Source organism: Mytilus galloprovincialis, chromosome 7 (genome assembly GCF_965363235.1).
Source record: "Mytilus galloprovincialis chromosome 7, xbMytGall1.hap1.1, whole genome shotgun sequence".
In the NCBI taxonomy this organism is placed as follows: domain Eukaryota; kingdom Metazoa; phylum Mollusca; class Bivalvia; order Mytilida; family Mytilidae; genus Mytilus; species Mytilus galloprovincialis.
In genome coordinates this window covers 28,808,126-28,821,088 of record NC_134844.1, presented here as the reverse complement: position 1 = coordinate 28,821,088, position 12,963 = coordinate 28,808,126, and the positions used below count along the sequence as shown (strand labels likewise).

Here is a 12,963-nt window from a genome sequence, read left to right as displayed (position 1 = left end):
TACACAGTAGACTCTTATGCTGTCTTCAAGTCAGATGGTATTACTGTATTCTCTCAGACTCCACCAGTAGCATCTGTTCGTGGTAAAGTGGTAAGTAATCATACAGTTTCTATGTGAGGGTTTGGTACACAGTAGACTCTTATGCTGTCTTCAAGTCAGATGGTATTACTGTATTCTCTCAGACTCCACCAGTAGCATCTGTTCGTGGTAAAGTGGTAAGTAATCATACAGTTTCTATGTGAGGGTTTGGTACACAGTAGACTCTTATGCTGTCTTCAAGTCAGATGGTATTACTGTTTTCTCTCAGACTCCACCAGTAGCATCTGTTCGTGGTAAAGTTGTAAGTAATCATACAGTTTCTATGTGAGGGTTTGGTACACAGTAGACTCTTATGCTGTCTTCAAGTCAGATGGTATTACTGTTTTCTCTCAGACTCCACCAGTAGCATCTGTTCGTGGTAAAGTTGTAAGTAATCATACAGTTTCTATGTGAGGGTTTGGTACACAGTAGACTCTTATGCTGTCTTCAAGTCAGATGGTATTACTGTATTCTCTCAGACTCCACCAGTAGCATCTGTTCGTGGTAAAGTGGTAAGTAATCATACAGTTTCTATGTGAGGGTTTGGTACACAGTAGACTCTTATGCTGTCTTCAAGTCAGATGGTATTACTGTATTCTCTCATACTCCACCGGTAGCATCTGTTCGTGGTAAAGTTGTAAGTAGGAACAATACAAACCTATATATAGAGCAGTGCCATACCAAAAAGTGTTTTGCAAGTTATGGCTGGTAGTCTCTTCTACATAAAAACCCAGATGATTTTCACTTTTTAATTAGTCAAGACTATCTCAACCACTGAACAAATAAGTTTAATAATCTCATCATAGATATAAGACTTATAATTTGGTATGCTAGACAATATGTGTTTTGTCTATTAAAAACTCACCAGTGATTTAAAATTATGACCATATCAATGATAATTCATGTCAACACAGAAGTCCTGACTACTTGGCTTGCAATAGCAGTGATATATAAGTACTTGTTGAAACGTTTTAAACTTGTCAAACTATGAAAAGACTATTTTAAAAACTTTCATATTCATGGCGGAAATACTGGTAAAAGTTTGTAAAAACCAGTTTATCATACATACATATACATTTAAGGTTACAGAAAAGACCCTAGGTACCAATGTCAAAGATCAAGATTTCATTCAAACAGGCAGACCCATGGTTATTGATTGGAGTGGAAAATTCTTAGAGGCAGAAAATTTGGTTCAAAAGTACAAAATTTATCTGAGTACATATCCTGGAGGTTAGTAATATACTCTCCTATGAAGGAGAGGGATTTTATTTGAGTAAATAGCCTGGAAGGGGTTATAATACTCACTTATAAATGAATAGATGTTTATCTGAGTAACCACTCAGGAGGTATGTAGTATACTTACCATTGAGTGAGTGGAAGTTTATCAAAGTACATGCTATGTAAGTAAGTTTCATACTCTTAATGAAGGAGTTAAGAATAATTAAAAGCTTCTTTTTGTAGTGTAAAAGAATTGATCAAAAAGAAAAATAAGAAGATGTGATGGGATTGCCAATGAGACAACTCTCCACCAGAAACCAAATGACATAGAGATTAACAATGAGCAAAACCCATACCACATAGTCAGCTTTGAGATGATAAATGTAAAAACAATTCAAACAAGAAAACTTATAACCTGATTTATGTACAAAACAATGAACTAAAAACCAATATGATATTAAGCAAAAAACGACAACCACTATATAACAGACTCTTGACTTAATTGTATAATGCCTGAAAGGAAGTAAAATATGTTGCTTGTATTACAAACTAATAGAATTAATATTATTTTAGGTCATGATATATGGACTGGCAGTGATGAATTACCAGGAAGTGCTACTGGTTACAATATATCCCGATTAAGTCTGGTACCCTGTGCTTTGTACTTCACAAATGTTGTAGCCTATACCTACTCTGGAGTTCATACAACTGTGACCTCTGATGGATTTATCGTGGATGTTAGTCCTCCAGTGTCTGGTATAGTGTATGATGGGATAGGTAATTACTAAAGACAATTTTAGGAAATTAATGTATTAGCACATGCATATTTAAATGATGAAAGTACTTTTGTGTCTAAAATGTCAATAACAATAAACAACTTTTGAGTTTGATGCATTTCCGTCAAAAACTCTGGTTTTAGTGAACATCATTCATGCGTTTAGGGGCATCTTCACTTCCATTCCAATGTTGAGCGAGTGGTTGGAAAACTATAATGCAACATTGCACGAATTACTCGGCAAATAGAATTCTCATTGTCTTTCAACACTACTGTCATTAGGGACTTGTGATTAAGTACCTACAGAACAATATTATTTCTAGTTTATCCTGCACAATGGCGATCACTAAGACGCTTGATGAGAACGTTAATAGTGCAGGGATATACAGGCGATCCTGGTAAAGGACGTCATAAAGGCGCGCATAATTGAAGAGTTTTTGCGGGTGACGGATGAACTCGAAAATGGTCTATTGTTTGAGTTTACACATGACTTCTTTCAAACCATGAAAAAAGTAAAAAAAAAAAAAATACTGAACTCCCAAGGAAAATTCAAACCAGAAAGTTCTTATCAAATGAAAAAATCAAAAGCTCAAAAACAACAAACAATTGTTATATCCCTGACTGGCATTTCTGTATGTAGAAAAAGGTGGATTAAACCTGGTTATAAAGCTAGCTAATTAACCTCTCATTTGTCAGAAAATTTCTTATATTTAGAATGATTTTCAGGCAGATCTGACTTGGAATACCAGAACTCATCAGATTTTATATCAGCTAGATGGCATGGGTTTATTGACACTGATTCTGGTGTTAAAGAATATAGATGGTGTGTAGGAGCAATGGTCAATCCTGTAGAATGCTCTGTCATAGGCTGGACAAATGTTGGACTTCATGTATCAGTAGCAAGGAATTTATCATCTAGTATTACACAAGGTAGTTTGACTTTAGAATTATATTTGCACATTACTGACTGACTTGTCTGGTAGATGAAACATAGAAATAGTAGATTGATTGTATAAATATTATTTTGGTTAGGGTTTGTAAGTGAATAATGATTACAAGCTAACATTCAACTATTAAAAAATTGCTAAGATATGTAATTAAAAACTCATTTTGGCCACTAAAAAGAAATCTTTAAGTAAATTTCTCTTTTCATGAAGCTTGAAGCATGAATTTGCCAAAAAAAACTAAAACTAAGTTACACATTCAATGTAAACATACTAATGTCTAAATCACAGAGAATTGTTACATGAACTTTGTAACTCATATCCTGGCCACAACTAATAAAACTAATATTGAAGTGATTTCAAACTTTCTATATTAAACCTTACATTTTCATATGACTATTTAATATTTTCAGGGACTAAAATCTACAGCAAGGTTTATGCCATTGACAATGTTGGTTTAAGATCGGAAACAGCTATATCTGATGGAGTTGTCATAGACACAACTAAACCTGTTTCTGAAAAATTTCTACATGCAGATGCAAATCTTGTCAGTAATCCATCGTTTGAAAACACAAGTGGAAGTGAACTGATGTGGGAAGATGTAAATTCCACTGATATTTGCATGTTAAGTTATATTTACTATCCATCCTCGTGGTCACCAGAACCATTGGCATGCTTGGCAGTCGTGTCTTCAGATGTTAATTTGGCCAAAGATGGACGCTCATTCTTGTTTATTAGAGGAAGTGCTCATCAGAGATTACAAAATATAACTGCTGGAACTCTTTATAAGGTCTCTTTCTTTTCAAGTCATTTACCCATTTGGGACTCTGTAGCAGCCAATAAACAAGGTTTCATACAGCTTGGAGACCACAGTGAAATATTCTTAATATATACAAAGGCGTATAGAAGAGATAACCATGGCGATAGCTCTAGAGAAGAAGTGTCTTGGCACAAACACACTTACTATATCAAAGCTAATGAGGATAATGTAAATTTAACTATTGGAAGTGCTGATCAGACAACAGGATTATTAATAGATGACCTCTTTGTACAGGAAGTGACATTAGACAGTAATGACATCTCTGGTGGACATATTTTAGGCCATGTTGTTTATATACATGAATGGGGGTCAATTCATGGATCTTGGAGCTTTGCAGACCCAGAATCTCCAATTATAGATTATAGCTGGGCTATTGGTATGTATATGATACTCAAAAATTTTCAGGTTAAACTTCATGATGAATCCAATAGGATATTTGATCTGCAATCAAGGGCACTATGGTGACTTTTTAAGTATCTTTAGAACACAGAGATTACTTCATAATTTGTTACAGTATAAGAATGGTTTATTTTCCCAACAAATAACATTTATTTTTATCCATTTGTAAGCACCAGTCTGTCTTAAGAATCCAGTTGATGAAGCTTCATTTCATCATTTAATAACTTGGTAATCACATTAAACAAATCATGTAGATGTCTTCATATTATTTGAAGTGTGATATTCTAAGTAAGCATCTTTTTGCACCTAGTTTGAAAAATCTTCATCCTACTAAATTGTGTAATAGATGTATTTGTCCACCGTTACATAAAATCACACAGATTCCTGTAAACTTTGACATCACAATACAAAAAAAATGATGTCACAATTAAAAAGTGATTGTTGTTTGACGTCAGAAGGTTATATGGAGCAGGTCTAACTAATCATCTAAGGTCATTCGCAGATGAAACTCAGCTAAAAACCAAAAGTGTAAATACATTTATTGAGTTCAACAAAATGACAAATTAATGAATTTTTTTCTCATCTATATGTATAAATCTTTCAGCTACAATGCATATATTTTCATGGTCATCATTTGACACACTTTAATGATATAATACAAATTTTGTTCAATAGGTTATGCAGAAGGAGGTACCCAAATCCAACCGTTCAGGAGTGTAGGAGTGATGAACTTTGGTTACAACAATAACATAACACTGGTACACAATGTCTACATATATATCACTGTTATTGCCACAAATACTGCAGGACTGAGGGGTGTGGCATATTCAGATCCAATACTAGTAGATTTGACACCTCCTGATATCAATTTTATCAATGATGGATTAAGTAAGTATTATGAGTTAGTGTATTATAGTGTATATCTCCTTGGCAAATGTGTTTGGTTTAGTTTTCAAAAAAAATATATTTAAAATTTGCTATGGATGTCAGTAGAAGATGACTTAATAAAACTAGACCAGATGTTAGTCTATAAGGGTAGCCATGAATGGGCTGTATGTCTTGTTTGACTTTTGTAGACCATGTCTTATGAATTATTTTGATTCTGATAGGACACTTAATAGCACTATTGCAATTTAGAAAGGGCCATATAATGAATTTGATACAGTACGTGTAAACTTTCAGAAAACAATAAAAGTAATTGTAAAAATACATGTAGACCTACATTTAAAAAGATTTTATTGAATTTCTTACCTCATCTTTCTCTCCAGCATCTTTCAAAATAAAACTGAAAATTGGAAGTTCAAATGCAAAGTAATGAGCATGCACCCTATGTTATTTCTGAATGTTTACTTACATAGCAAAAGTAGATAATCATATTACAAATATAGGATGTAACATTCAATTATTTGACTGTTTGTCTAACTTTTTGCATAGATAAATGATAAAATTACTGAATAAAGATAAACATTTGTTTTTAGTTATGATAGTTTGATATAAGCATTTGTTGGTTTGTAGGTATAGATGAAGATTCGTGGATATTAAATGAAGTGTCTGCTAAATGGGAAGTGGAAGATTTACAATCTGGTATCAAAGAATGTAAATGGGCAATAGGTAAATATCTGTTTTATCACTTGAACAATGTGTATATAGATATAGGAAGATGTGGTGTGAGTGCCAATGAGACAACTCTCCATACAAATAACAATTTTAAAAAAGAAAACCATTGCTTATTTTCTTGTTTTTGACTAATATCTTGAAATCTATAATAGATATAGAAAAACTGTAAACAGCAACAATGATGATGACTGAAACCATATAATGAATCCATGAGGATACCATACACAAATGTTACTTTATACAAATTATAGATTATCGTTGGTCATCTCAACGAGATTGATTTTCTTGCTTGAGTCAGTACGACTGAAGCGAGAAAAGCAATCAAGTTGAGATGACTAATAATAATCTGTTTATTGCTATTTTAACAATGATGACATTGTTAATTTCATGACAACGGGCACGTGCATCCTTTATAATAGTTTCTAGCATTAATTTTCATATCATTCGACTCCGCTGAGAAAAAAAATGATCAGCCAGCAGGATCAAAGGAAAATTTTGTAAAATAGCGATAAAATAAGATCTACAAATAAGCAAACATAACTCTGATTGTGATAAAAGTATAAAATGTTTAAATGTAATTTTTAACAGATATGCAGGTCAAGTTCTTATGAGCCTCTTGTCATAACTTAAGATTGTGTTTCTTTGTTATTTCTGTTATTGTTTGGATGATTAAGATGATTTTCCATTAAAAGACTGTAGATATTTACTGTTTATATGACAGTCATACAGTTGTTTTAATCAGTTCAGCACTGAATTTCATGACTAAACTTTGTTGCAGTGTCAGAAATTATCTACATAATTCAGCAAATTAAATAGAATTTTACAGAAATCTTGTCTTTAATCATTATGATCCTCATCAGAGGTCAATTTCCAGTAATGGACTTCTGCCTGCAAGGATCAGCATATATTTTATGATAACATCTTGCCCAGGCCAATGAGTTGATGAATTATTGAACACTTGCTTCGTGTAAGTCTGACTGAAATGTTGAATATTAATTTGTTCAAGTTATAATGGACACCAGGGGCGGATCCAGCCATTTTAAAAAGGGGGGGTTCCAATCACATGTTCCCATTCAAATACATTGATCGTCCAAAAAAAAGGGGGGGTTCCAACCCCCGGAACCCCCCCCTCTGGATCCGCACCTGGACACTATGTCTGTCTGTCCATCTATCTATCTTGCTGTTCATACTTGTCAATATTCTTGTCAAATCTGAATTAACTATAACATTGTGTAATGGGAAGATGAAATATTAGTTGAACTGTAATTTTTGTTTTATTCTAATATATTAAATCATTTTTATACAGGCTATCTCCCAGAAAGGACAGACTTACAAATCTACACCACAGTATCAGGTAACACAGGATTTAGGGAATTTGACTACAGTGTATTGGAGGGTTATACTGTCTATTCTACACTGAGCTGTGAAAACAATGCTGGTTTGTCTTCTGTTAAATCTACTGATGGAGTGAGGATCACAGAGAAACGTCCTTCCACTGACCACGCTGAGGTAGAGGTTGTTGGTATATCATCTACACAGTATAATCCTCAGACAGGATTCCAGGGAGTTACAGATAACATCAGACTGAAATGGTCTGGTTTTACTGATAATGTTGGTATAGATGCATATGTAGTAAGTACAAAGTTTAATTGGCCATCTTTGGCCTGTATGTTAGTGTTCTAATTCATTTATTGTTTGTATTAGAGGAGTTTAATTGACAAGATGTTCTAGGTGTTAGGTTTTAATGTCATGTTAATCATACTGTCATAATATTCATGAGTAAATTAGTATGAATAGGGTAAAGCAAGCTTACTTTCATCATGGTAAAATGAATCACATGCTTGTAGAGTGCATTGATCACAGTGTATGTTGCATCTATTCTTCTTTCTTTTATACAGCCTCAAGAAGTACCAATAATTGAAAAAAAAATGCACATCTTTACAGACACCTTTTACCAGTTAGTCAACCTCCTGTTTTTCAGTCTTATGTGAAAGGCAGTGGATCCAAAATAAGGGTGAATTTCTACAGGAGAAATATATTATAACCAAAAACAACTTTAATGTATCTCTATTCATGATATTTTTTTCTATACTTGCAGGTAGATATTGGTGGTGACAGTTTAGAACTAATGTTTTTCCCTACAGAACAAGATTTGATGTATACACACTTCTCACAGATGTCTATAGCCAGTGATATTCAACAGAAACTTTCCATTCAGGCAGTTAATAAAGTCTTCCTCAGAAGTGATAAAGTTAGAAAAGATTTATTGGTCTATCTGGACACACCACAGGTTGATGGTAAGTTTAATATTTACAAATACATAGAGGCATCAGTAGCAGAGTGGTCTAAGTAATTCATCTACAATAATTACTAGCCTGTCAAAACTGAGGTTGTGAGTTTGAACCTCTACTTAGCAAGTGAGTTATACCCCATTCACACTATGCCTTTTTAAACCGGGTTCGACCCGAATTAGTTAATTTGGGTTAAATTAAGGTAGTGTGAATGCCTTATCCAGGGGCGAACCCAGATTAAAATTACCCCTCATTTGAGGTGGAGTTAATGTGGGGTGAACCCGGATTAACTACCTCACTTTTAAGTGTGAACGCAAAGTGAAGTTAATGTGAGGTTGTTGCTATAGTGACATATATGACATTTGCTTAAATAAGTCATCAATGTAACGTAACGATTACTTGATGTCAGTCATTAAATGACTTCATATTTTGACAGACAATGACAAACGATGAAACCTATATCGCTTTTTTGGGCGAAAAATGGGTGCCATTTGGATAAAGTGACGTTATTTGAAGAAAAAAAAGGGGGGGGGTGATTGCAATTGAACTCCTCAAAAACGACCATGTGGGTAAACTATTTCAGACTTTAAAATAATGCATCTGTGATGGGTAAAAAATTATGTACAGTTGACATGCAGATGCGGGTTACAATTTTGGCACCCTACATTTTAATTTTTGTTGAGAGGGAAAATCCTAAACCGGGTTAATTTTTATCAAGTTTGAACTGGGGGAATTAATTCGAGTTAGTTAACCCGGGTTCGCCCCCAGTGCAGATGTTATAGTGTGAACACGGTATAAGACTCCACTTTTAAGTGACTTCGATGGCAAGTTTTCCTGACAAAGGTCTCTTTTCTCTCCTAGTAGTTCAGCTGATCCTCCAATAATAAAAAACAATCAATCTTTCTATGTTATCTAAATTTTGATATTTGTTTATAACAATTTCTTCCCTATAATTTTTTATTGTTCTCACACTATCAGTTTGTAAAATTCTTTCTTATTTATATTCAATTGTGTTCAACCATTTAGGGAAATAATTAAACAGAAAGATTTTTTTTTCTTTTTTGTTCATTTCATTACTAATTTCATTATCAGGGTGTTAAAAACTTTATTTTTTATATTCAACTATTTTAACAATAAAGGGAGATTACGAAACAAAACAAAATATTTGCCTTTTACTTTTAAAAAGTCTAACTTTATCAGGATATTTTTCTGTATCCAATTCCAAGTTCAGCATAAAAGGGAGATAATTTACCAGAAAGTTTTCATTTGCCTTTTTGTTTTTTCAATGTACTCGCGTTGTCTGGGTGTTAAATACTTCCTTATATTATTATTCAGTTTTCTTCAACAATAAAGAGAAACAATCAGCCAGAAGAATTTTAAATTTTTTTTTTATTTTCATTTTTTTTTGTCAGCAACCCTGTAAGTTTGTATAAAGCTGCATATTTTATAAAAAGAGCTGAATAATCCATGTCTGTATATTTCCATCTGACAGGGTTTGTTTAATTCTTATCCTAAATATTTTCCACAGAAAATTCAATCATATTCTATAAAAATGGAGTGACATTTCAGAAATGTCCACTCTTGTCATTATTATATACCATTTTGATATTAACAAATGAGTAAGTAAAAAAAGGGTTGTATCTTTTCAACACTTTCGATACTTTTGATTACAATTTAATAAACATGAATTAACCTGCAATAATAGAACATATTTTTATTTTCAGCAACAAAAACTGTGAGCGTATTATGGACAGAAAATAAATTCATGGCATCATGGGAAGGCATTTTTTTGTCTGACCACCAATTATACTATGAGGTGTCAGCTGGCACTTATGACAGTGGTGTTAACATTCTTCAGTGGCAGTATACAAATCAGACCAGTGTGACCTTTGGACTCCCAGGATCTGTTCAGGCATCAAGTGGATTAAAGGTCCATATCACCATAGGAGCAGTCTCTACAGGAGGATTTTATAACTTTGTTAAAGGGACAGTTATACTACCCTAAATGTTTGACTATACTCCTTGCAATATATATAATGTCCTCAATTACATAAAGGAGTAGGTCCAGTAAGACCCCTTTTTGGCCCCAAAATATAGCAGTTTTACAAAATTGTTAAAATGTAAACTTTTAGTCATTTATTGGATAGTAGAAAGGTTCTGCTACATACATATGGGCTCTTTTTGCCAATACAATGCACATATATTGAGAACTACCACCATTATTTATGCTAAATTACTGAAATCTTCACAATTCCAGCATTTTAGTTAAATTTTAGACGGTTTCCGTGTAAAACGAAAGTGGCCGCATTCGTGTTCATCCAAAATATTGAAATGGAAGTTGTATTTAATGATAATACATAACATATATAAAGATTGAGGATGAACATGGATGCGGCCACTTTCGTTTTTGACAAAAACCATCTGAAAAGTGACATTTTTTCGCATATTTGGTAGATTTTTCATATTTGAGCCAGAATCGGATCGTTTTTAATGACTAAATAAGTTATAATCTTTCACATAAATTAATTGCATCATATGAAATAGACACTTAAGTGTTTAAAAAGTGGTCAAAATCTTTCGTCAGATGAAACTGAAATTTGATGCCAAAATCGGTCCTTACCGGACTTACTCCTTTGTAAGCCAAAAAAAGTTTTGTCGAATTTGTAATGACTGTAAATTGTGTTTTAATGTAAAACATTATTTTTGTTCAAATATGTTTTTGTATACAAAAGTAAATAAAATTATTATTTATGAACACTCAAAATGTCAATTAAAGTAGAAAGGAAAGTTCTAACTTTTAGGATACTTAGCTTTGATTTGCTATTTCAGTGGGAAATGTTACCCAAAGGACTTATAACTACCTATGGATTCTTGGAAATATATAGAAATTGATTTAAGAACATTTAATTCAAACCTAAAGAAAAGTACCATGGTAGATTTTGTCAAGTATCTTTCTTTATCTTACCTCCTATACATTTCCAGGAATATGATTGGTTAAAAGCATCCTGTATGCAGGAGACTGTATATATTCCATATTAGGCTACTAGGGAGGTGGGGCTTATTTCAATACACGGTTAGTAGTTGAGTTACAACTTTGGCACTTTTTGATTATTTTTATTTAAAATGTATTGAAAGTTCTGTTTAATATTATTATATCAATGTTGTTGATATTAAATTGTTATTGTTCACAATAGTTTTTTGTGCAGACCAATGAAAGTAGATTCTTAAAATTGAACACTTGAAAATTTTAATATAAAAATAAATAAATGTGGTATGATTGCAAATAAGACAACTCTAGTCTGAATTCAACAAATATAGATAGTCCGTAAGATAAATTCATTACATAGTGTGCTAGTGACCTAATACTATATATAAGAGGTCAGTAAATTCCATATAGGGTGAGAGTGATGCTCAAAGCCTATATGGAATTGACTGACCCGGTATATATCGTATTAGGTTACTAACACACTTTGTAACTAATAATACAGGCAAATGACTATGATCTTGATGATCTTTATCAACAAATACTCTTAAAGGATTTTTTTGGAATAGATATAATATTATGATTAGCTTTCTACCTTTTAAAATGTTAATGTTCTATACAAATAATGGACATGTGAACTCTCTTTATACAAATATTTATTTACCTGAACAATGTTAGATCTGTGATAATTTTTGATATGTTTTTTTATGTCAATAAAACTTGTTATTTCATTGTTTTTATGGTTTCATATTTTTTTATTGTCCATTCCTTGGAAGTTAACATTAAATATTTTTCACTTCAGCAGTAAAATTATGAATTTTTTGGTAGCAAAATACAGCTCCCAAAAGCCTCTGCTAGTTCAGATCATATCTGAAGTATTTGTCGATGTTGAATAAAAAACATGTGTGGGAATATGCTAGTCTTTCTGAAGCCACAAAACCATTTGTACTCTTGTTGAGGGGCAATCAACTGATTGTGCAGAAAGTATACCTACACAACAACGTCTGTTTGGCTTAGGAAATAAACATCCATGCCCCATTAACATTGTTTAAATTAAATGATGTTTTTTATGCCTGGCTTCCAGGCATTATTTTTTTCTGTCTGTGCATCTGTTTGTCCCTTCTTTGCTCTGTCTGTTCGTTAGCCCTTCTGTTCCGCTCCAGGTTAAAGTTTTTGATTTATGATAAGGTAGTTTTTGATGACGTTGAAGTCCAATCAACTTGAAACTTGGTACAAATGTTCCTTATGCTATGATCTTTCTAATTTTAATGCCAAACTAGAGTTTTTATCCCAATTTCAGGGTCTACTGAACATAGTGCACATGGGACATCTGTGTACTATGGACAAATTCTTATTTTATTGATTTTTGTTCTGCTAAGCATCAAGTTGGAAATGATTGGAACTGTGATGACTGTCAATAATTGGATGGATTGGAATGCTGTATGTCCTTCTTCAACCAATCACTTACATTCCAAGTCAAATGTCTCAGGGTCATCACAATTGCTCCTATGTTGATCATTTAATAGTATAAATATACAAAGTTGTAGTTTTACACGCAAAAAAGTGGATTATTCCAACAACTTTTTCTGACAGTTTCAAGTAGTGCTATTTTGAACATGTGTTTGATAGTTATCATTTGTATGCTAAACTTTTTGAGGTATCAGATGCTGGTGGTAGGTGTAGTGTACCATACAATAAACTTAGTAAAAATCTTTTTTGCCTGTCTTGTCCAAAGCCCCAATGGAGCTTTTCTCATCACTTGGCATCTGTAGTTGTCCTTTAATTTCAAAATTTTCTCCTCTAAATCTAAAATAAAATTTTAACTTATTTGACCACAA

At 32.8% G+C, this 12,963-nt stretch overlaps 1 protein-coding gene across 1 annotated transcript; it reads left to right on the top strand.

Moving 5' to 3' along the window:
- Nucleotides 1-473: 473 nt before the first annotated feature.
- On the top strand, nt 474-11,861 carry LOC143082706 (uncharacterized). The gene is made up of 10 exons (XM_076258525.1): nt 474-590; nt 1,161-1,308; nt 1,870-2,073; nt 2,798-3,001; nt 3,429-4,211; nt 4,910-5,122; nt 5,750-5,845; nt 7,158-7,483; nt 7,950-8,148; nt 9,867-11,861. Exons 2-10 carry the CDS (start codon nt 1,224-1,226, stop codon nt 10,145-10,147), a joined length of 2,391 nt encoding a protein of 796 aa, XP_076114640.1. The 5' UTR covers nt 474-590; nt 1,161-1,223; the 3' UTR covers nt 10,148-11,861.
- The last annotated feature ends 1,102 nt before the right edge of the window (nt 11,862-12,963 follow it).